General features: G+C 35.9%; 1 protein-coding gene across 2 annotated transcripts in view; it reads right to left on the bottom strand.

Moving 5' to 3' along the window:
* Positions 1-2,827: 2,827 nt before the first annotated feature.
* Positions 2,828-24,698, bottom strand: part of PODXL2 (podocalyxin like 2) — a 53,717-nt gene continuing 31,846 nt past the window's right edge. Inside the window, exons 4-9 of one of the 2 annotated variants that reach the window (XR_015741630.1) lie at positions 22,723-22,797; positions 19,052-19,208; positions 16,242-16,303; positions 13,039-13,218; positions 7,283-12,898; positions 2,828-7,252 (exon numbers count right to left, since the gene is read on the bottom strand). Coding sequence is in view for 1 of the 2 variants with exons in the window: in XM_087923773.1 (XP_087779899.1) it covers positions 12,689-12,898; positions 13,039-13,218; positions 16,242-16,303; positions 19,052-19,208; positions 22,723-22,797 (684 nt within the window). In the remaining variant the exon portion in view is untranslated. Of the gene's footprint in view, positions 12,899-13,038; positions 13,219-16,241; positions 16,304-19,051; positions 19,209-22,722; positions 22,798-24,698 lie in introns of both variants that reach the window. The other variant, XM_087923773.1, reaches the window with a different exon arrangement.

Raw genomic sequence — 24,698 nt, 5'->3', positions numbered from 1 at the left:
ACCCGCTTACCTCCAGCCTGGTACTAGGGTTGAGGCGCCCTGCCTTAACTACTGCATCAAAGTGGCTCAAACATTTCTTTGAGCTAATTTATGACCTACCCCCATATGTGTAGAAGGGTCATGATTTATTTCCCATGGTTCTTACATTGGCTGAAGTCATGCAACATGTTAAAACCCAATGTAGCTTAGCACTAAATTATTTTAAGCAAAAATGGCTTAATCCAGCTACATTTATTGTTGAACAGCTTGCTTGGTTTACATGCCAGGAGACACTAAGACATAATGCGTGGTATATAAACCACAGTAGCTGGATTCAAACCCAGCCCCAAAAGGAACACTATGGCTTTGTTTATGGTAGATGAAATCTATATGTTCAAGCTATCTATTAAGATAAAAGAAGCTGTATGTTTAAATTGAGATTATGAGCTAGGCCACTGAAGTTTTTATCCTGAAATGTCAATCTTCTGGGTCTCAGTAAAATGGATTGGTATATAATTGTATCAAATTCTGCTATAATTTCTGTCATTTAAGTAATGAAGGATTGATGAACCCTGGTTATATCATAAGGAACCATCATGGATAACTGCAGTTTTTTCATTTCTTACTGCCAATAGACATGTACCAAAAGTATCATGGAATATAATTATTAGGGATGCTGCAAGATTAAGCTGAAAACTGAATATATACTTCTCTATTGGGACCAAAAATGGAGCTTTGAACTACTTCCCTAGCTGGTTAAAATGTATTTTAGCTCAAAACCTGGACTTAATACTTAACAAAGATATACTAAAATCCAAAAATAATGACAGTTGAATGGTTGGTCCTCCAGTCAAAAGATAATCATATAAGTGAATCCTTTTTTCCCCTGCAAAACATCACAGTGGAATTAGTTCAGATTCTTACTGTGACTTTGCACATTCTGTATTTTCTCTTCTAGAAGAGACAAGTCAATTTTATTCTCCAGCAGCAAGAATCCAAATTTTTTTTACCTTAGAAAATTTCAGTTTTAGTTACTTGTTCAGCTGTAAAGTTGACAAGAAAGTGACTCTCAATCTTAACTTATTTTATACAATTGCTATATATCACTACATTTTCAAAAGGCAGAATATAAACGAATAGTGTTTTTAATTGTAATCGGTTTTCACTGTCGATGTATACATTATATACATTGCTCAAAAAAATAAAGGGAACACTTAAACAACACAATGTAACTCCAAGTCAATCACACTTCTGTGAAATCAAACTGTCCAGCTAGGTAGCATCAAGGATTGACAATCAATTTCACATGCTGTTGTGCAAATGGAATAGACAACAGATGGAAAGCATAGGCAGTTAGCAAGACATCCCCAATAAAGGAGTGGTTCTGCAGGTGGTGACCACAGACCACTTCTCAGTTCCTATGCTTTCTAGCTGATAGTTTGGTCACTTTTGAATGCTGGCGGTGCTTTCACTCTAGTGGCAGCATAAGACGGAGTCTACAACCCACACAAGTGGCTCAGGTAGTGCAGCTCATCCAAGATGGCACATCAATGCGAGCTGTGGCAAGAAGTTTTGCTGTGTCTGTCAGCGTAGTATCCAGAGCATGGAGGCGCTACCAGAAGACAGGCCAGTTCATCAGGAGACGTGGAAGAGACTGTAGGAGGCAACAACCCAGCATCAGGACTATTACCTCCACCTTTGTGCAAGGAGGGACAGGAGGAGCACTGCCAGAGCCTTGCAAAATGACCTCCAGCGGGCCACAAATGTGCATGTGGCTGCTCAAACGGTCAGAAACAGACTCCCTGAGGGTGGTATGAGGGCCTGACATCCACAGGTGGGGGTTGTGCTTACAGCCCAACACTGTGCAGGATGTTTGGCATTTGCCAGAGAACACCAAGATTGGCAAATTCGCCACTGGCACCCTGTGCTCTTCACAGATGAAAGCAGGTTCACAATGAGTACATGGGACAGACGTGACAGGGTATGGAGACGCCGTGGAGAACTTTCTGCTGCCTGCAACATCCTCCAGCATGACCGGTTTGGTAGTGGGTCAGTAATGGTGTGGGGTGGCATTTCTTTAGGGGGCTGCACAGCCCTCCATGTGCTCGCCAGAGATAGCCTGACTGCCATTAGGTACCGAGATGAGATTCTCAGACCCCTTGTGAGACCATATGCTGGTGCGGTTGGCTCTGGGTTCCTCCTAATGCATGACAATGCTACACTTCATGTGGCTGGAGTGTATTAGCAGTTCCTGAAAGACGAAGGCATTGATGCTATGGACTGGCCCGCCCATTCCCCAGACCTGAATCCAATTGAGCACATCTGGGACATCATGTCTTGCTCCATCCACCAATGCCACGTTGCACCTCAGACTGTCCAGGGGTTGGGGGATGCTTTAGTCCAAGTGTGGGAGGAGATCCCTCAGGAGACCATCTGCCACCTCAGGAGCATGCCCAGGAGTTGTAGGGAGGTCATACAGGCATATGGAGGCCACACACACTACTGAGCCTCATTTTGACTTGTTTTAAGGACGTTGCATCAAAGTTGGATCAGCCTGTTTTTTTTTTCACTTTAATTTTGAGTGTAACTCCAAATCCAGACCTCCATGGGTTGCTAAATTTGATTTCCATTGATAATTTTTGTGTGATTTTGTTGTCAGCACATTCAACTATATAATGAACAAAGTATTTAATAAGAATATTTCATTCATTTAGATCTAGGATGTCTTAATTTTGTGTTCCCTTTATTTTTTTTTGAGCAGCATAGTTCAGATGCAGTATTTGTTCAAACAGCCCTCGTTTTGAATTTATCATTAGCACAGTTGATAGGGGAAGAACAGACACAGGAATCTTGTTCTGATCAGAAACTTTATTTCAAAAAGTGCCACTGATAACTAGGAAATATGTACAGTACTGGCAAGTGAAATGACAGGTAAAACCATTATATTTTGCAAAAGGTAAAATTACGTTGAGAAAATTCTGCCCTTATATAGGCTATAGACATTTTTCCAATGAAGACCAATAATGAGAGGCTGCTTAGGAAAATAAGATTTGGAGACAAGAAGTGATCATGTATATATCCTAAGTGATTTGATATATGAGTATAGTCATCCCTAAATTCAGTTTACTGTCAGGTAGATTTACGACTGCAACCTCGGTCTTTCAAAGTTGGAATAATCTGAATCACTGTATATTAGTCCATAAATTCTTTGCCCACAGAAGGATTTTTTTTCCAGTTCTTGGCAATTGAGCTATTTTACTAATGAAGATTTAGCCCCCTATTTTAAAATCACTGCAGTGATCTTGAGGACTGCAAACAATCAAATACAATATACACATCTAAGTTATGCCTAAATTGTCTTACGTTTCATGAGATGGACCGAAGGATTATAATATATTCTTTCCCATCAATAGTACTCTTGAGAGAACAAAATATTAGAGGAGACTGATTTATTTTAATCAGAAATTCATGAAAATCAGTATCCATGACTGACCCAGCTAAGTGACATCTTTATCTCTGTGCTTTATTCCTTCAAAGAAATTCAACCCTTTTTAAGCTTAAGATGATTATCTTTGAAGTGTGATTACAACAAAAACTAAAAGCCATACTGTAATTTCTTTCATTTATTTGAAAATTTCCTCTTATCATCTTAAAAGTCAGAGTGGATTGTGTTCTGTGTGAAGAAATTGTGTGCAAGCCATTACATGGACATAGTTACCAATAACAGCAGAAATATATTTATGGCTGAGTTCATATCTCATGCTTAATGACAGCAGAATTGGTTTTGGTTCTGCTGTAATATTATTGTGAACACAGCCACTGAGTTTTGTTGTAAACTGCACAAAACTCTACACTTCAATGTTATACATGGCTCAGGAAAATAAAACTTGTCCAACAAACTACAACTCAACATGACTGGGAATTTGGGAATTCATGGGGATTCATGATCCTCTGAAAAGAAGGAAGTAACTATAAATGAAGAAATAAAAGTTGGTATATAAAGAATAGTGTTGGGGGCTTATCCTAATGAGCCATTTTCCAGCTAGGAATCTCATTATTGTGTAAGAGCATTACCACTACACCTTTTTGAAGTAGAATTACTAATTTGGAAAAACTGGTTATTGATTTGTATGGAACGTATTGGAATGCATAATATTATGTATTCATGAGTACTATTATATGGACCTACTCAGGTTTCTTTAAACAACTCTGTTACCATAGTTTAAATTGTTATAAAATTTAATATGTAGTTTGTAGTTTTAATCATGCACTACGCTGATGAACCTAAGCTAATAGCTGAAAATGCAAATGATCTGGATAGTTTAATAATGAAAATCAAGGAGCACAGTTAAAAACTGGGGCAATTGAACAGAACTTAAGACAACAGGTTTAGCAGCCATTCTTATAAGGGACAACAGAGATAGTTTCAGCCTTTTAGAATCAACTATCAACAATAAAAAAATAACAGTCAAGAAATACACTGCAGACTAGCACTTGGTAGAGTAGCAATAGAAAAAAAATTCAGGTGCCATGATATATCTGTACTGATAAAGATCAGAAATGTGCTGACAAGGGTTTTCTCTGTGATGCTCAATGGAAGTGAAAGTTGGACTTTGAAAAAGCAAGATTAAAAGTGACCTTGCTTTTGGAGAAGACCAAAATACTGAGAATACTATCCTGAGAATACTATGGATTGCCAAAAACAAACAAATGGATCGTATAACAATGCAACATTAACGTGTCAGTCAAGGCACAAATAACAAGGCTCAATTTATTATATGAAGATCCAGCTTCTTTGAGAAGTCTATAGAAAAGAAAGTGAGAAAAGGATGACCAGCAGAAAAGATTCACTGAAAGACTTAAAGGGCCAGACCTGGGATGAATCATATATCAGAGAAGGTCTATACATTTCGTGACCAAGAATCAACAATGATCTAGTGGCATGTAACCAATCAGTTTTGATCAAGCAAAGAATCACAGTCCTAAGAAAGTGACCAGTCAAGTAAAAATATGTTTTCATGTAAATAAATATAGACCATATTTTTGCTTCTTATAAGATTAGTTAAATTTAGTTTATTTAGTTTTTAGCAGTTTTCCTAAGTGCTAAGTTTAATTTATGGTTTAACTTGCAACCCTAAAGCAGTTTGCAGTGAAAAAAGAGGCAACAGTTTTTGGCTGCAACTTTCCAGTTTAAAATCTAAGACTAGTGTAATTTCTAGCTATGATTGGCATTATGCCTAAATCCATGACAATTTACAAAGTGTCTCATCGTTTGTGAGGGACTTACAATGAATTTACTATATCCTATTAAATGAGGTTTGCAAACTAGTTTGTACAAGGTTTTTCTCTTAATTTTGGTCTTCATTAACAAAACATTTAAACTTACAACTTTAAGACAGGAGGACTGTCACTGAGCATAAGATTGATACTTTAAAAGCTAATTTTAGAGCAGACAGAACTGATTGAGTTTATACTGCACCTTCAATTATAAATCAAGATGTATAAAACCAGAAAGCTTAAAACATATGGTTAGCCGGTAGCCCCCAAATTTGGGGTGATAGTGGAGACATATGAAATTCTGAAAATAGAGCCACAGAACTAGAAGGCATTACATGTATTTCTTATTTAGCAATTGCCTCAGACAGTGATTGCTTGCAACCAACCCTCACATTTATGACTTTTGCAGATTTGTAAAATATAGGAAAGCTGAAGTAACATAAGTAGTTTCAGTTTCACTTAGTGACTGCATGCATCACATGAACAACTGATTTGCCAGTCTCAAACGTGGTTGCTAAATGAGGACTACCTCTATTATAGAAAACTCCCTAGAATACATCTTTTTTCCCCTTGAGGTGGGGGTATTTTCAGAGAAAGCAATGGGTTTAATTACTTCTCATTTTAATTTACTAAGCAAGCTTTTGAGGCTCTGGTGCAACCTAAAGGCATTAGTGGAAATAAGAATGATGCCAGGAGGATGATACTTTCCTTTACAGTTAGCCACCTTCCCATTATTGTAATTAAAAGAATAAATATAATAATCTGGTTGAGAGCTCATGGGCAGCATAGAAAATATATGCAGGCATTGCATTTGTGATCTCAGCACTAAATCAAACCACAGTGTGCTTAGTGTGATATATGAACCCATGCATGCATGTACAGAGGCACAATTTAAAAGAAGTCAAGGGTCTGGGTTGCCATGCAGATCCCAGGAAATAGTCATTTCCCATAATCTTTGAAATCTTGCTCTTCTATTTCTGTGACAAAAAGTTGTGCACCATCTTGGAACATCTTCTGCAAATGGCTATCAACAAATTACCAACACAGTAGATCTCCATAAATTATGGTAATTGTATAGTATTCCATACAATTCGGAAATTATAGCAATAGATCTTCTAGACACTTGATTAAGAATTTCCATCATTCATGCTTGCATAATTTCATATGAATAAAAAAAGTCTAGTGGAAAAGCATTTCTGCAATCATTGAGAATTATTCTTTCATCTTTTAAAAAATAAGACTTTTGACACAGCCCAAAAGTTTCAGGTCTACACAGGAATAAAGGCAATTTTTAAAATCCACTTGAACAAGGATCAAAGATTTACTTTACATTGCAACAAACCTATTCCTAGATATTTTTGCAAAAAATTTCTTCTATTTTTTTTTGGGGTGGGGGGGAATAAACTTCCCTTGTAATTCCATTCTAACAACACAAGCTTCCTTCTTTTCTGTTATTTTCATCGGTTAAAACTCTGTACATCAAAAGTGTTTGCATTTACTTTGTTGTTGGACATTAATTTTCAGGAACCTTGGTAAGATATTCTAGGAGGCTTATAAACAAGGTATGGAATTTCTTCTGTGTTCCCTTTGTTTATTTAGTTTTTATCCTGATTGTTCTTCAAGTGAATCCTCCTTCATTTATAGCTCTCCTCATGGGTCGTGGATATTTATTTATTTACTATGGCTCATGGATATTTATTTTAAGCCTGCCTTTATTACTTTATAAATTATTCAGGGTAATGAATGCACATAATGTTCCTTCCACCTCCTATTTTGTTCACAGTAACAATCCTGTGAGGTATGTTGGACTGAGGGAGAGTGATTGACTCTCAGTCAGCTAGTTGGCTTTCATGTCTAAGGTTTGACTAGAACTCTCAGCCTCCTGATTTCTAGGCCAGTGTTTTAACCATTACACCAAACTGGCTCTCTATTACAATCTTTTTTTAATCAAACAAGAACAAGCAGAGGAAAAAAAGATGGAATACTCCCATAATTACTTTCATCGATGGAACTAGCAATTATCTACCAATTATCTACTAGTGCTTGGATTATAATGTTGACTCGCAATAAACTATAAAAGATTGCATCTTTTTTTCTAAGAAGTCTTCTTGCAGCATTAATATACAAACCTTCTTTTGGCTTTTGTTCCTCTGTAAGTGATTGTTAACTCACTAAACACAGCATATTTTAAAGAGTCGTCAGTTAATACCAAGTACTGAAACAGTACTGAAATAATTATATTTGTAGATGAATGAAGAACAGGGTACAAAGTAGCTTTAATTTTTCTGGGTCTGTTCTCCGTAGCCACCAGAGGTCAGTGTGGTTCAACATAAGTTGCCAAGATGGCCACAGATATAACTTGTGGAAGAGGACCATTTGCTGTCTTATTCTTGCCCATTATTTTTACCATGTTGCTTTATTTCAATAAAGGCATTATCTAGCTGAAGTGGATAGTTATGATTGCTTTTCTATGGCTGCCTCCTTTGCTTGTACATTTTAGTGCTCTCAGACAGGAATGTATTGCATAATTATTCTGCAGTTTACTCCTTAATGAGTTTTTTCTTCTATAGTAAACAAAAATATTGGAAAAGCAACGAAAAAGCAGGAAATATCACAGATTAAATGTGACAGTGCCTGGATACTTTATAAAATTCTTTAAATGAGGGGAGGCGATGACTTAATAAAAGCCTTTTCTAGATTGAAAGCATTCTCTGCCTTACAACCTATGGTTAACAGTAACTTTTTAAAAATTATGCAAGTATAATAAATATGCATTTTTAAACATTTTAATTGAAACTATTAAATGCCAAAATAGGAACACAAGAAACAATGTAGCATTTGATCATATCTATGTTTTCAAGAAATCATGTTGTATTGATAATTTGTCATAATATAGTTTTTGTTTTAAAAAATGTTGATTGTAAATATTTGCAAATGAATTGGCCTGCCTTCTTACAGAAAGAAAGGATAAGCAACATTATCAGTTAGTATAATTATTGAGAAATCAAGAAAGGTATTGGTTATCAAGTAGGGTTTTTTCTCCCCAAATGTCTTCAGTTCATTTCCTTCCCTCTCTTTCCCATCAATAAATCTCACCAGACCCAGTTTTGTATTGATGGCTGAAAGTTTTGAATAAAAGATCAAATCAGTTCAACAAATTATTAGCTGTTATAACAAAATTCCTTAACTCACCAAGATCTTGGTATACATTTACTTGATAGGAAAAAAGACTAAACCTGAGAAAAGACAGTAGAGATTAGGAAAATTTATGGGTGTTCAGAATCAAACAATGGTTAGGATTATATAACTTGATAATCTAAACCCTATTAATGAGCTCATATAACATGCTCTGACCAACAATGGTATGGTTTAATGTGAAGCCCTTGTTCATGTTAAGATTTGGAAACTGTAGATAGATTTCTATAACATTGTGAACCACAAGCTCCCTGATCTTATTTTAAATTAGTCCACTGTGTATGAATCCAGTCACTGAATATGTTGGTTGAGGAAAACTCCCTAGGCAACTTAAAAATCCACACCAGGGGAAAATTCAAAGCAAATTGCATATGACAGACATCTTATGAAAGCATGCAAACAACATAAGAAACTGCAAAAATGTATGATGATGCTAGTCTTATTATATGTCAGAACTGCTGGCTATGAAAAACAGTTCAACTTGTATGGTAAAAGCAGAACTTCATGAAAACTTGAAAGTAGCTGTTCATCAGTTGGTTTCAAATTGAAAGAAACAAAATGGGTTAATTAGTTGATTAATTAGTCCTAAAACCAGATAGAACAAGATAATAATAACTAAGTATTTGTAGACCAGGCAAGAAAAAGATCTTGAAAGTTGTGTCTGTGTCATGGCAATCAACAAAGAGTTGGGTCAGTTGGGTATCAGCACTTGGGAATCCTTGGCCTTATTCAAAAATCAGTACACTCAGTATGGCATCTGCACACAAGACTATGCTTAATATCCTTCTAACATGCAGAGGAAGAAAAGCCATCAGTGGAATAAAGTGAGAATGAAAGAGGAATCTTGGATTATAAGACATTTTGTGAGATATATTTGAGGATGGGTTGTATTTATACTACCTTGCCCTCTTTAATTTCCTACCCTGCCTTCTTCCCACTTAGCATCCTAGTGTCTAGTGGCTGTCACAGAGCAGCTGTAGGCCAGACAAGGAATAATGGTTGGAAACTGGTTAAGGAGAGTTTCAACCTAAAAATAAGGAGAAATTTTCTGACAGTGAGAACAATCAACCAATGGAACAGCTTGCCTTTGGAAGTTGTGGATACCTTATCACTGGAAATTTTCAAGCAGAGACTGGACAGGCATCTGACAGACATGGTGTAAGGTGTCCTGCTTGGGTGGGGGTTTGAACTAGGTGACCTACAAGGTCCCTTCCAACTCTTGTTATTCTGCTCTTTTATTCTGTTCTAAATCCCTTGAGGCACAACTGAACAAGATCTTTTATAATGGATTGCAGTGTGTTCTTGTATATAGAAGGAAAGATCATAGGCAATATTTCTAACCTTACATTTAAACGAACATTCTTTTATTGTCATACTTAATATTAAATGGTGCCATTTTCTGCCACTCATATTCTGTCCCCAAAATGGCTGGTTAGCATACCATACAGTAATTTGAAAGCAAAGAATGACCAAATTAAAGAGCAAAACAAATTTAGGGCAATATGAGTGAAAGAAAATAAATGTAATGGCGCTTCTTTTAATCAAGATAAGAAAACATCAGCTACAAAGAGAGTTATAACTAATTATTCCTCATAATTCCTGATATAGATAGGACAAAAAGGAGACAAACAATAAATCAAATGAATAAAGATACAAAAGATCTCAAAAACAGCATCAGTTAGAAATTAAGATGCATGTATGTCCCCCACAAAAAGAAATATGTAATCTTGAAATATACAATTTACACAAGTTTACTGCCCCAACTGGAATCTAGCTAGGGATTTATTAATAATTTTACCTCTATTTCAACAACACTGTTTAACAGAAGGCATGTATATAATATGTGTGTGTGTGTGTATGTGTCTGTATGTGTGAGTGTCAATGAAATTAAACAGTGCTAAAAATAATTTTATGTCTTATGGGGACAGATTTCAGTACTCAAAGTGAGCTACAGATGAGATACACACAGATTTCATTTACAAATTATTGTCGCTTTTCTTTCAGTATGTATGAATTTTTATGAGCAATACTTTTCTTAAAGAGCAACTTGCAGTTCAGCTGGTTCTGCAGTCAGAAATCTGGTATTTTTCAAAATAAGAAACTATGGGATGTGTGCAACATGGTAATGTTCTGAAGAGAACAGAGCAAAGCAATACAAGATTATTTATCAACGTTGAATACATACGACCAAATCAAATTCTGCTTATATGTTTCTTAAAAGAGTTTCTGGGGAAAGCCTCAGGACATTCTGGTTTAATCAAGTCTTTCCATTCTTATGAGAAATCGTGGCTCTAGTTTTGATCTCAAGGGCTCTTGTAAGCTAACCAAATTTATTTAAATAAATCTTTAGCTCACACAGATCAAGTGAGACTAAATGAAAATGTATTGCATAGCTATAGAACAGCATTTGCTATGTGTTTCTTCCGAGATCAAACAAGATTGGAGACAGTAATTACCGCCCTTCTCATAGGAACTAAATTAGCTTCAGTGAAACACCTTGGAGGCTGAAACTATTTATTTATTGCTATTCTGGTCTAACTGCCAGTCTTAAGAACTTATCCAGTTGATATATTTAAAAGAGAGCACACAACTCCATATTTTCTTATTCTCTATTTCTTTTCTCATTCCATTTTTGTTCTTATTCTTTCTTTTCTTTCTCTGCAGGAAAGGAATCACACTCCTATTCCGTCTTTTCATTGAAATTTGTCATTCATGCTCTCATCCTAATTTACTGCTGCTTTTTAAAATAAAACCTCAATTTTTCAACTTCTAAAATTATAGATTCATCATCCTATCATAGGATATGTGCTGATTTTCAGAACCATGGAGCCTGGGGAAAAGATTTATCCTGTGGATTCTCAGTTCGAACTGGACCATACTACTGTCCCTTCGTGGTAACAAAAAAGGGAGAAAGAGCACCACATAACCAGAGTTATAGGTTACTTTACCCTTATGTTGTATTTAAACAACATGGCACTCAGAGCATATGGGTAATCATAACAATGTGACTTTCTTGGCAGTTCTTAGCTGCCCAACAATTGTTGATACCAGAGATAGATGATAGATAGATGATAAATAGATAGATGATAGAAAGATAGATAAATAGATGATAGATAGATAGATAGATAGATAGATAGATAGATAGATAGATAGACAGACAAACAGATAGACAGATAGACACATAGATGATAGATAATATTGTTTACCCACAATTTCTGCACCGCTAGCTAGGGGAACACATGTAAATGAGCAGATAATATGACATGCACTGAAAGCCAGCCATGGTCATGGAAGAGGTTTGAGGGAAGAGCTAACTGGTATGCATCTGATGTATTCCTGACTAACCATCTGCTTTGCTTATCATGTTGTCTGAACATATTGAGTCTTGTTGAAATGTTAGTAGGAATTTATTCTATATTAGGAAAATAGTTTTCTGTATTCTCGCCAACAAAGCTAGAGTAATTCAGGGCCATGTCTAATCCTGCAGTTTCCACTAAGAATTTTGGATCCACATTAAGGAGCTTCTACTGCAAAGATAATTACCAAGGTAAGGAAGTCATGCAATCTATCAAATGAGAACCTAAAGTCAGGGCAATACAGAACATCAGGACTTGTGCAGAATATGATTTCTTGCCTAAACACAACCATTCAGAGAAGTTTAAAAAAAAAAATTACTGCCCACAAAAAGATGCCTCAGCCTAACCACTTGCCCTTCTGTGGTACATGGTGGCTTTAGGAGAAAGCCTCACAAACCTCCACTAGGACAACTGAGCAACAGGATCAGTGGTGAATTGACCAAAGATATTAAAATTATATCCCAAAGGAGTCTGAGTTTTTCATCGTAGCTTCTCCTATTGAACTTTTTGAGACAGATTATGAACCCAATTCTTCTGGCTGCTCTATTACTTCCATCAGCAAATCTTTCAGGACACATCGTGTTGGGGCATGACACTTTATTTTTCAAACTTGGCCACTCTCTTCTTCTACCAAAAGACTAGAGCAAGTGCATCTTAATGTGATTAAAGCATTGGCGCTACTGACAGCAAGAGACAAACATGCCCATCCCCACCCAACCCCCTTGGCTCAGGGTGGCCCTTCTGGCTCCAGGACTGTGCTAATGCTTCAGAGCAGATCTATTCCAAACTGGGGGGAAAAAAAACTGAGTTCCTGAGAAGCCACCCTCAGCTTTAGGCCTTTAAATCAAGCACAAGTGCAATCCCATAGGTGGGGTCTTCATTTAGAGGTGGGTATCTTCCTCAAAGGCCTCTCCCTCTTCATTTGTTTGCTTGTTAATCAGAACATCCCAGCTCTCCGGTCCATTAACAGCTCCCCCACCGTTTACACTCGGCTTCTTTTCTTGCATCTCAGAGTGGCTATCGCTGGCTACATCCAAGGTAGGATTGTCATGGCAACCATTTTCAACAAATCGTAGTTCTTCACCATGTGACTAGAAGAGAGGAAATGGGTGGGAGAGGAAAATGAAAACCCTGCTTTTTTAAAAAAAAAATGCATTTGGGAAATAAGGCAAGCAATCAGGAAGCTTTTGTTTGGAAAAAAAAAAATAGTTTAACCCATAAAGGGACTCACCATGTTCTTCATTTTGGGCATGCGTCTCTGCCAACAGTTGTAAATCAGTCCCATGATAATGATGATGACACAAATTGAGCCGATAATAACCAGCACCACAAAGAGCTTCCCATAATCGCTGTGTGTCTGGCTGGGACGTGACTGGCAACTTGATGTAGTTGTATAGTTCTGGATTCCAATCTAAAAATGAATTGTGAAATACTCTCAATGCAATAATAATTTATGTATTAAATTTATATGCTGCCCATCTCACTATCAAGCAGCTTACAATACAAGAAATAACAATATAAAACAATTAAAACATTAGGCACTGAAAGTTTAAACAACGTGAGGTTTTTATAATAAGCACACAGAGCAACCTCCCATTCTTGCAATGTCTTCAGTGATCCTATTTCAACTGAAACGAGGGAAATGACTGGTGAGGTGCATTGACCTGTTGACAATATTGTCCCATTCATGGAACAACCTTTCTAGATAAGATTGCTTAGCAACAAATTTATGGTCTGCTCAGAACCACATGAAGCCTTTTTAAATTCTCCCTGTCCTTGTAAATAGGTTTTTTTAAATTGGGTTTTTCTATATGAAAGTCATACTGCAAGAGTGAAGCTAACTTTAATACCATTTTTATATATATATTTCCCCCAGGCATTGGACTTGGTGAGACTGGAGCTCAGCAGATGTATGGTGGAATTCTCTTTCTGGATCTCCACGAGATGTGGCTTTGCAGTTGGTATTATTGTTTCTTTTTATGTTTTACTGTTATGCTACGAGCTATCTGGTATTATTATAAATAAGATGGACTGTCATATAAGTCTCTTAAATACTTATGTACAAACAGCATTTTAATATTGTGAACCAGAAAATCTGCGTTATGACAAAACAATATGCCTGCTAAAAATAAATCAATGAATTTTATTTGATAACATTTTAAACATTTACATTTTTAAAATATAATGGTTTGACTTTGGGAGTTTGCCTCAAAAACTGTAAAACTATCAAGTCATCTCCTCCAAAACTGAAGAAAGGGCTCTGATTATGGGAGACAAAAATTCAGCAATAGAGCTCTCTCCTAGATACCCAATATTATCAATAACACTTAGACTTATATATACCACTCTGTAGTGTTTTACAGCATTCTTTGAGTGGTTTACAGAATCAGCATATTGCCCCCAATAATCTGGTTCCTCATTTTACCGACCTCAGAAGAATGGGGGGCTGAGTCAACCTTGAGCGGGTCAGATATGAACTCCTGGCAGTGGAATGTGGAGTCATCCTGCAACACTGCATTCTAACCACTGCACCACCACGGCTCATGGTATTGCTCTCTTTGAATTATTGAATATTTATTCTGGAAGAGATATTATGAACTCTCATCCTGGGTACCACAAGGATGCTCTCTTCTACATGTTCATTTGCATCCCCTTTGTGTGTTTTACACCAAGGCTATAGTTGGGCAAAGAGATTAACCTCAGCTTGTAGAGGTTCTTGAGGAGTGGGTGTTTGGTAGCATCACTGGGCAGGAGAATTGGCAGTGTGATTTTATTGTAGATATGCTGCTAGAGAGGAATGTTTTTTAATGACAAGGCCATTGCTTCCCTCTGGACTTTGTTACAACATTGGCAAGTAAACATTTAGAGAATCAGCCCCTTCAAGAAATGAGATCACATTCAAATCACCATTTCTTGAACTTTTTCAAGGTTCAAGGAAGTTAGTGAGACCTTCTTCCTCTTTCCCCGCCCCTCATTTCAACAGAACTTTAGAAATAAATTATGTAAAGAAGCTTGGATTATATCTGTTCTGCCATCCATCTACTCAATTAATTCCCCCAAAAGAAAATGGAATGGGACGAAGTTTGCTGTGATGGGAGAAACTGGCAGAAAAAAAAGACTGAATTGGAAAATGGCACCTTTTTTGTGGGGGGGTGGGGGGGAGGAGATACCCCTCCTAAGGGAAAAGGAGGCAGCTTAAGATATTCATTCCTAAATCCTCCTTCCTTCTGATCACAGGACTATAATCAAATGGTGGGGGGTGGGGGCGGGATTCCAGAAACTAGCTCTGCTTTTTCTATTTGTTTCGCTGGTATATCCTTATGAGCTCAATTGAAGGCTCATTTCCAGTACACAGATTTTATTCCAAGTGACAATCAGCAGAAATGATATGTCATATTTAAATTCACAACCCAACAAATTGGACCTAGGAAAAATAAACCTGTCCTAATAATAGGCACTTTCAGACAGCTTATATTATATAATTGGAGGGAATTGTGCAGCTAATTCAATTTCTCTCTCTTTAGTGGAGTTTTGGTGAACATGCAGGAAGGTTACAGACTGAAAAAAAAGAATAACCTTTACTAAATTTCCATGCCTGAAGCAAAATAATCATGTGATGAAAATATCACTTGGAAATATCCAATGAATTCATGACTATTACATATTAATGGATAGAAAATTTTGGATTATATTACATGTAAATGTAAACTTTGTGATGAAATGTTTAACCAGTGAGACAAATCTGCTCTGCCTTATTTTAAAATATATTGAGAGGTAAATTTTGAGGAAGCAGGGTTATCACCCTTGTATATTAATAGGCAATTGTTTTGATATTGTTGAAATGTCCGATAAGAACATTGTGCAAAGCCCTCTGATCTTCATGTTGTCCCTTTTGAACTTTCTAGATTTTGGGTACAAAAATGAATTTTCATAAAGAAATTCAGCACATATCATATTTGGGCAGAGAATGAGAAGGCCAAAGCAACATTTAGCCAGTGAGGATTTCCTACAGACAGAACAGAAAAGTTCAATTACTGAAAACAACAGAGCTTCAATTCTCTGCATACAATGAGCAAGAATGAGATCTAGGCTTAATTTATATATTTATTTTAATATCATATTTAGAAACCACCCATCTCCATTGGGTATCAACTCTGGATTTTTAATGTCCAATTAATTATAATTGATCAGATAAACTGAACCAATCTGGTAATTCTTCAACAAGACCATACCAGATTTTGAGAAATCATGATACAATGCAAGTATACAAATCCACAGAATCACTCACAGCTAATGAAAAGTGACATCTAACGGCAATGTAATCAGTAATCTACAGGCAGAAGAGAAGAAACTACTGTGAATAGTTACAGGAAAAAAATCAATTCATTTATTCTATTCGCCTAGTTTCTCCTATAGAAGTAAATAAGGTCTTACCTCAGCTAAACTTTTCTGCACATCCCCTAATGCCAAGAGGACATCATTTGTTGGAACAACCCCTAGGAGATGAAATGTATCAGATTTTTAAAAATGCATTAATTCAGAGTACTCTTCTTCCACTTGTTTTCTTGAGTAGAGAAATATGTCTATATGAAAGCATTATTTCCTGTTTAAAAGTAATAATATAATTGGGAACACTTGTTTTCAATGTTGAGTACTAAATATGCTTTAGAATTCAGAAGCAATGTTCACATCAGGGCTGTGGTTCTACATGGATAGAAAAATTGTACTTTACAAGCATCCCACAGTCACTATTATGAGAACCAGTGGGGTCTGCAATCACTTGAGAAATACTGATGTGCAACATAGTGACTTCATCATGTCAAATCTACAACTGCATATTTGTGTCCAGCCATCTGAAAATTGTTGCATTTGGGAATGACATTCTCTGAGATGTCTAATTTTTGCGCCTTCCCCATTTATCCTCCATGGATACACAACCATAAGAATGAATTCTTTGTAAATATTCTGTAGGCCCACTTATTGCAAGCCTACCTCTGCATTAAAACTGCTTGAAATGAGCAACCATTTGCCACATTCACATTAAATGACTGAGAAAAAGATGTTACATCATTCTAGAATTTGTTTTTATCCATTCACTGTTTCCCTGAATAAGATGTAGATCACTTAATTTTGGGTGGCAGAGCAAGAAAAAGCAAGAACCAACAACATATTTCAACCCTAGAGACAAACTGTTCTGTGCAAGAGCATCAGTACTGTGAACCAAAAATAAATGGGCCACAGTACAAACTGGATAAAAGCAATCACTGCTTGCATGTGAGCCCTGATAGGTTTGCTTGGACCAGAACTGTATGTGTAAATATGCACTCATATAAATACAAACATACTTATTGTCTTCACATGCTGCTATATCTCACTGTAACATTGAGTGGTATTTTTGAAGTACCGTAGTATCACTATTGGGAAGGTGAAGGACATGTTTTCCAGTCTAGAGAAAAATGTAAGAATGCGATCTGAGGAAAACATTGCAGACTAAGTAGGGATGTCATGGATTCCCCATGGCTGGGACAGAGTTTGTAAATCCAACTCCAAATTTTACATACATAGAAAATGACATCCCAAACCAGCTCAGGCTATAAGGTGTAGTCATCAAGGAATGTCTTAGGATTGTATTTTCTAAGAATTGGAAAAATGATAAAACACCTATGCAGGAAGAAGTTATTAAGAAAATTATGGACTGTGCTGAAATGAGTAAATCGACATTTGGAATTAAGAGAACAAAAAGATAAACTATTTTATATGAGATGGGATGTTTTATCAATGGTTGGATAAAAAGACATGATAATGTAATAGACTAGATAATTCTGATAGAAATTTAATAGACTGATATAAAACATAATATAGACATATATAACCATTGGTTGAAAGTATAACATAAATTTTAAGATAAAATTTGGAATATCTCATATAAAATGATGGAATAAATAGTTTAGACATGGATGATTAATAACCGATAAATATATAAGCATATGTTAGTTTGACAATGTGAAAATTCATATAAACTGTGAGTAATGACCACAAAAGGATAGTACAAAAGATCCATAACCAACGGACACACTGTATGTATATAAAATGGAAGATGGTTTTATGGTTTTATGTTTTGTATGTGTATGTTTCTTTTAAAAAAAATAAAAACTTTTTTTTTTAAGGAATGTGTTAGAAATGCTGCACCAACAGAAACATGTGAGAAGAATATGATGGGGCGAAAGTAGGGTGGCAATGATTATACATAATAACTGAAGAAGTTTGAAGATTCTAGTGTGACAAGATTCTAATGCAAAACAGCAGGGGGAAACTTGTAAAAGATTAAAAAGGGAGAAATAGTTTAAAAAATGACAGCCAGTATAAGAGTTAATATACTGATTTTATGAAACTCACTTATAGTCCCTGAAAGTCCCACAGAGCTTTTCCAAAAGCAGCCACTGCACTGAAATTTTAATTTAATTTAATTGGAAATACATGTGGAATAATTATAAAGTAAATAAGATTTAGGTGCTTATCCTTCTCAGCTATTTGTCCTACAGCATGACTCCTGATAGAACATCCAAAATACAATCATAGTTCACATCTCTGTTATATAAATGATCCAACAAAGCTAGGCAGAGTGGGATCGTACCTGGATGACAGGGAAGCAAGGAATTTTATGTACAGGCTAGTCTAGGAAGTTGAAAAATATTCTAGAAGAAAACCACTACCCGCACAACCTTTTCTGTGTTGTTGCCATGAAAATTACATAAAGTTAGCAGAGAGTGAGCTGATTTTGAGAGAGACTTTACCTGTACCTTATGGCATTTACTGAACAAATAGTAAAATGCAGGATCTAATCAGGTTCGGTTACTGGGACCAGAGGTTTAGTCCAAACTTTTGGTCTCATGCTGGAGCCCACCTTCAGGGAACTTCTCTGTAGCAGAACTTCTCTAACTTTCTGCTAGAAAGAAGTTCCCTGAAGATGAGCTCCAGCACGATCTGAAAGTTTGGACTAAACCTCTAGTCCCAGTGACTAAACCAGATTTGATGCAGGATCCAAATGAAGGCAAATATACCTGTCCTAGTATATTAGGGCAGGTATATTTGCCTTCCTTTGTGAAATAGTAAAATCCTGTTGAAATGATGTCTAATGATGTCCAGTTAGATGCTTTAACAGCGTGAAAGATACTTGTACAGGGAAAAGATTGGAATAAGCACAATATAGGTCAGACACCCTTTATTTTTCATCAAAATCTTACCATGTTCTCCTGCCAGGGTCATCAGCAGATGTTTGTCATTCTCATTAGGTTTACTTAAGGAGATCATCCATTGCCCTTGCAATCCATTGTCATATCTGGAGAAGGCGTCCTCCATCAGGGCCAGCAACTGGAGGCCTCTCTCCACTCGGAACTCTTCCTATAGCAAAGAATATTTTTTAGTTCCCTAAGTAAAAACAAACAGATTTCTTGAATACACACTTTCGCATCCAAATATAGTATATCAAAGAAAATGAGATCTTTTAAAAGCCAAGATTTTGAAAGACATCCATTTCCATTTTACTCCATCAACTTCATTGTTTCAAAATATGTGTTTATGTATTCCCTAGTAGTTCCATCATAACTGCTACCTTTCTTGAATTTTTTGATTTTCTGGCTGCAACAAATAGTACAAACCAGCTGTAGTTTACAAACACAATTGAATTCATTTTTTATCACCTGGTCATATAACCTGGGGATCAAGATGACTGGGAGAGTATCATTTAAAATTCAGGAAGGAATATCCTTTTTGAAGTATCCTGAAACCTCACTTCCTTAAAGGTTTCAAATATGGACAAAAATGCAAGATTACTAGGCTGGAGGTGCTGAAGATAACACATAAGGATCTGACAAAATGCTGCCTTGATTGATGATAGAGGGAGATATCTATTTACACTACTACTGCAATCTTTGGAAGAAAGAAAAAAGACACAGTATTACTAATTTTTTAAAGAGCAAGAGCCTCACCATTTGTACCCAGATTCAGGTCAAACAGAGAAGGTCCTATTCTTCTAAGATCTTGCACATCAATTGGCAATGTCATCCCCACATCTATTCTGGCTCAGTTGCTGTGCCAACTCAAAGGCCACTCTAGTTATTAATATGTGCTAACACTACTGGTTGCTATGGGAACCTCAAATGCTTGGGTCTGGCAAAGGGTGGATGGGGAGAGGCAAGGAAAAGCCAGACTTGAGTCACAAGGACACACCAGAACCTCAGCTCACAAGGCAAAGCTTATGAACAGCAGAAGATAAAAATCTGGGATAGCAGAGCAAAGGACAGGCCCCCTAAAGGAAAGGAAATTAGGAAAGCAGCTTTAGTAGTAAGCAATCCCTGGCCCACACCGGTAGAACTATTGCAGGAATGATAGGTCTCCCTCCATCACCACAGACTGAGCAGTCAGAGCCTTATGGGGAGCAGAGAAAAATGTGTTCCTGAGAGAAAAATAACATTTCCAGTGATATGACAGAACAGAAAAATACCACCCCCTTTCTATAGAACTTGATGAACAAATAGCCAGCGCATCTTTCTTGCCATCTCTTTTCCATTTCAGAAATGTCAGTATAAATAATGTAACACAAGGAGAGCTCAGATAACTATCTTCTATCATGATACGAAGTAAAAGACTACATGCTTGCTCAACCAGAGCTGATAACCTTTAAAAATTAATGAAAATGCCTACAATTTCTTTTACCATTATGAGTATATGTGATAGAAGAAAAGTTACATTCTATCCAGTCAGTCAAAGCAGAAACACTCCACCCCTTTAAATATTTTTGAATCATACTGCATTGGCTGAAAAGATTGGATGCAAAGCATGATCTCTTAATGCCTTGTGCAGTAATCCTGTTTTGGGTTTTAGCTGGCAAGACCAGATTTATTTCATGATATCATATGCTATTTCTTATTTCCTTGATTGTCTCTGACATACACCTAATGAACATGTTTGTTTTTATCGGTCTTGGAACATTGAAGCATTCCAATATCTCATTAAACCTCCATTTGGATATACATGGTTCCATTTTACCTACCTAAAGTTCAGAACTTCACTGGGAGTTTATCTAAGGTGGGTCTTCTTTGCTTTGGGAACATTCTGCATCCCCTTCCCCAAAAGTGAGGTTAGTTCCATCCAATGTTTCAGAAATCCCTCAAGACCTGGCTATGTCATTAGGCCTAGGGTCCCCGGGGACCAGTGACATAGTTCCATTATTATGTTTGATGTCCATCATCTCTTGTACCTGTTTTATATATTTATTGCTTAATTGATGTATGCTGCCTAGAGTTACTTCATGTGAGATAAATGGCTATATAAATTTTATAAACAAATAGGTTATCCTTTATAGAGTAGGATGATTGTTTGCATCCTCAATCCTATTAACCTTGAGAGACAGATATTCCATCTTTTGCATCTGTGACCCACTCTTGCTGTGTTACAAACAGAGCAATACAATAAATGTTCAGCAAGAGCAGATTTCTCCTTCATCACAGATATAATTATCCCTCCATGACTTATGTATAGTGAAGAACTTCTGAATTTGTGCTTGCTCAGTCACCATCATTTGATTATTAAACCGTTTGAACTAAATCTTTTTTATTCCAGCCATCCAAAACCATAAAAAGTATCTCCCTCATTTGTCAAAATTCAAACTCCATGAAATACTAAACACTGAAATGGCTGGCTTGCCGGTCTAAATAATGTCTGGAAATTTGCTTGATAGCTAGCATATCAATTGATGAGAGAAAATAACCAGTTGCATTTTCTAGGTCCCACTTTGCTGTGCTGCTGTCGGAAAAGAAAACAAAACTCTATTTCTCTCCTTCCCGTTCTTTATATTAAGAAACAGAAAACATTTTGTCCTCTTATATGCCTTACTTAAGAAACTAGGACAAGAAAACAGCTTCTGTCAATGGAAACTGCCTATTTAAACTGCCTGTTTCCAAGCTGGAGGAAAGACATAACTCTAAAACCTACACTGCCAACCACCAAAACTGCAGGTAGTTTACCAGTCTATCAACAAACTTCTCATGAAGTTCTAATCTATATAGCTATCTGAATTCCATGTCTGGGTATCCCCTCTCTTCTGAAAAATAGCAAAGGCAACTTATAAAATAAGTTTGATTTAATGGGAGGGGAGCACATTTAATCCACCCCAATAGTCTGAATCTCTCTCCTGAGTCAGATTCAGAGATCCTCCCATCCCAAGTCTTATTGTTCTCTCGATCCTTTTTGGTTTTGTGTCCTTGGAATAATCCAGGAAAGCAAGAGTATAGAACTGGATCTCTAATATTCCTTTGTTTTGCTAATCAACTGATACAAAGCATATACACACAAACACACACACATACAGTTCTCCCATCAACTTTCGTGCAGAATCATATGTTTCCTAATCCTAACATAAAATGTATCATCCAAAAGTAATATTGTGGGCCTATTCAAAGAAAAGTATTTATTGGAAATTGATACTATATGTGTGGGAAAAGGACTATTTAATAGCAGCATCTTATTTAAGGGTATTATAGCAACAATCTGTCCAGAAATATTATATAAAACCTTTATTCAAACTTCTTTATTTGCACATATTTAATTGTTTAGGAAATATTACAGCCATAGTTTGTTAAAATGCTTCAAGATCTATAATAATGGAATATTGTATATGAGTATACAATATTATACTGTATTATACTAATACAAATATATGAGTATACGATATTAATAAATAATTGGCCAATGTAGGATGAAACATATTTTAAATGAACATTCAAAATATTGTTCTTGATGATAAAATAGCATTTTACTACTTGATGGAGATAATAAATCACTTTCATTAAGCATTACTGAAAGGGAGGGGAAGTTGTAGATGACAGAGATTTAAATATAAAAGCAAGTGACTCACACAATCAATGTTATCTGACATGTTCAGGATGATATAGTTTTTGCCTGCCAGGTTGCTCCAGTCCTTACAGATAATCTACAAAACAAAACCAATCAAGACATCTTTGAGTTAACATGGAAATATTTTGGGAAGCAGCATGATCATTTTTTAAAAAATAAATACGAAGTTTTATCCCAAATCAGGCAACCAATTGTTTTATCCCTTAATTTTACACTGTATCTGGTAGCATATTTTTCAGATTGATGATGATATTCAAAGATGTAGACACAGTAGATGAATGTGAAGACAGGGGCCACTGTAGTTCCAAAGTATTCAAGACACTTAAGACATGGATCAATAACACAGGTGTGTAAAATTCATACTAAATTTTGGGCCATTATATTTTAAACCCAAGAAAATGACTTATACAAACTGGCATACACAATGTAGGTGTTCAAAGTTTTGTTTGAGCACTAGCAAACAAGCACAATGTTTATGCTAGTAATATGGTAGTCAATCTGTATACAAATGAAAAATGAACTGAGTTAAGCATCTGAAACAAAACGTTGGGGTGAAATCTCAGAGAATGGATTATATAATAGTTAGTTGGCAGGCCGAATACTTTCTTGAGGGTGAAACACTGCTATTCCAGTCCCATATAAATAATGTAGTACATATGGATATATTCCTGTATGCTCTGTTGCACTTTTCTGGAGCTAAATCCAATGTGTTGTCTACTCAGTTGTCCTAGGTATGTACATATATCTCATTCTTTCTCTAAGATCAGATTATTTGAATCTTTAAAAATATAAATCTAATTAAAAAAAACTTCAGAAGAATGAACACAATTAGAGTTGATCTTCATAGTATCACAATTACAATTTTTAAAAAAGAAAAAAATTAAAAGTCAATGAATACTTCAGCTTCAGCCATAACAACACAAGAGCAAACAATAGATACAAACTCAAGGTTAATCACACCAAACTTGATTGCAGGAAATACGACTTCAGCAACAGTCAATGTCTGGAATACTCTACCTGACTCTGTGGTTTTTTCCCCAAACCCCCAAAACTTTAACCTTAGACTGTCTACTATTGACCTTTCCTAAGAGGTCGGTAGGGGGAGTGCATAAGCGCACAAATGTGCCTACCGTCCCTGCTCTATTGTTTCCTTTATATTTTTTTTATTTTTTTATATGTATCCATGTATTCATAACTATGTTTTTACTTATACCTATTATTTTATAAGCAATTGACAAATTAAAAAAATATCTTGAGAATCAGTTCAGTTAATTTAAAAATTAAATGGATCAATGAAGACAATAAACCTATTGCTCCGATGAAATGAAACAAAACACATTCAACTGTATCAAAATATTTGACATGGCTACAGAAGTCTTACTCTTAAAGAATTTTAAGAATTCTAGAATGACTGATTCATGACTTTAAGCAGAAATGCTATCATTACTAGGCTATTTTAAATATGTGAGCTTTATCATAGTTTCGAAAAATATATCTTAACTACCCCAAACTAGAACTTGATAGCTTTTTATTAGCCAATTAATAAATTACTCAAATTAAGATTTATTTTTAAATTGTTTGTTTTACTGATAAGGAGAGATATTATAACTTTTGCAGTATATTGATTTTCACATTTGTTTTATTCATAATACCATAGATATCATTTTGAGAGGGTTTGGGCCTTAAAAATAACCTGGAAATTAATTATCAATTAATTAGTTTTAAGCCCTTTTATAAGAGAAACGTTGCAGCTTTTTAAAATAGAATTTTGATCCTGTACATCTGTGGCACTTTAGTGCTATGGTTTTGCTTCATGATTGTGTTGCTTATAAATTAACCACATGTAAAGAAATTAACGGGCAAGTCATGCTGGATGAAGAATGTAGATCACATAAAACCATGTTAAATGGCTTGTTTCTCCCAGCCTTTAAAGACACAGGGGTTTCTAAGTTTAAATACTCATCACTCAATGGCCCA

Source organism: Pseudonaja textilis, chromosome 2, assembly GCF_049901715.1.
Source record: "Pseudonaja textilis isolate UNSWEBS1 chromosome 2, rPseTex1.2, whole genome shotgun sequence".
NCBI lineage: Eukaryota > Metazoa > Chordata > Lepidosauria > Squamata > Elapidae > Pseudonaja > Pseudonaja textilis.
Note: the sequence above shows the minus strand (reverse complement) of the source record. Positions and strands in the feature narration are given on the sequence as shown.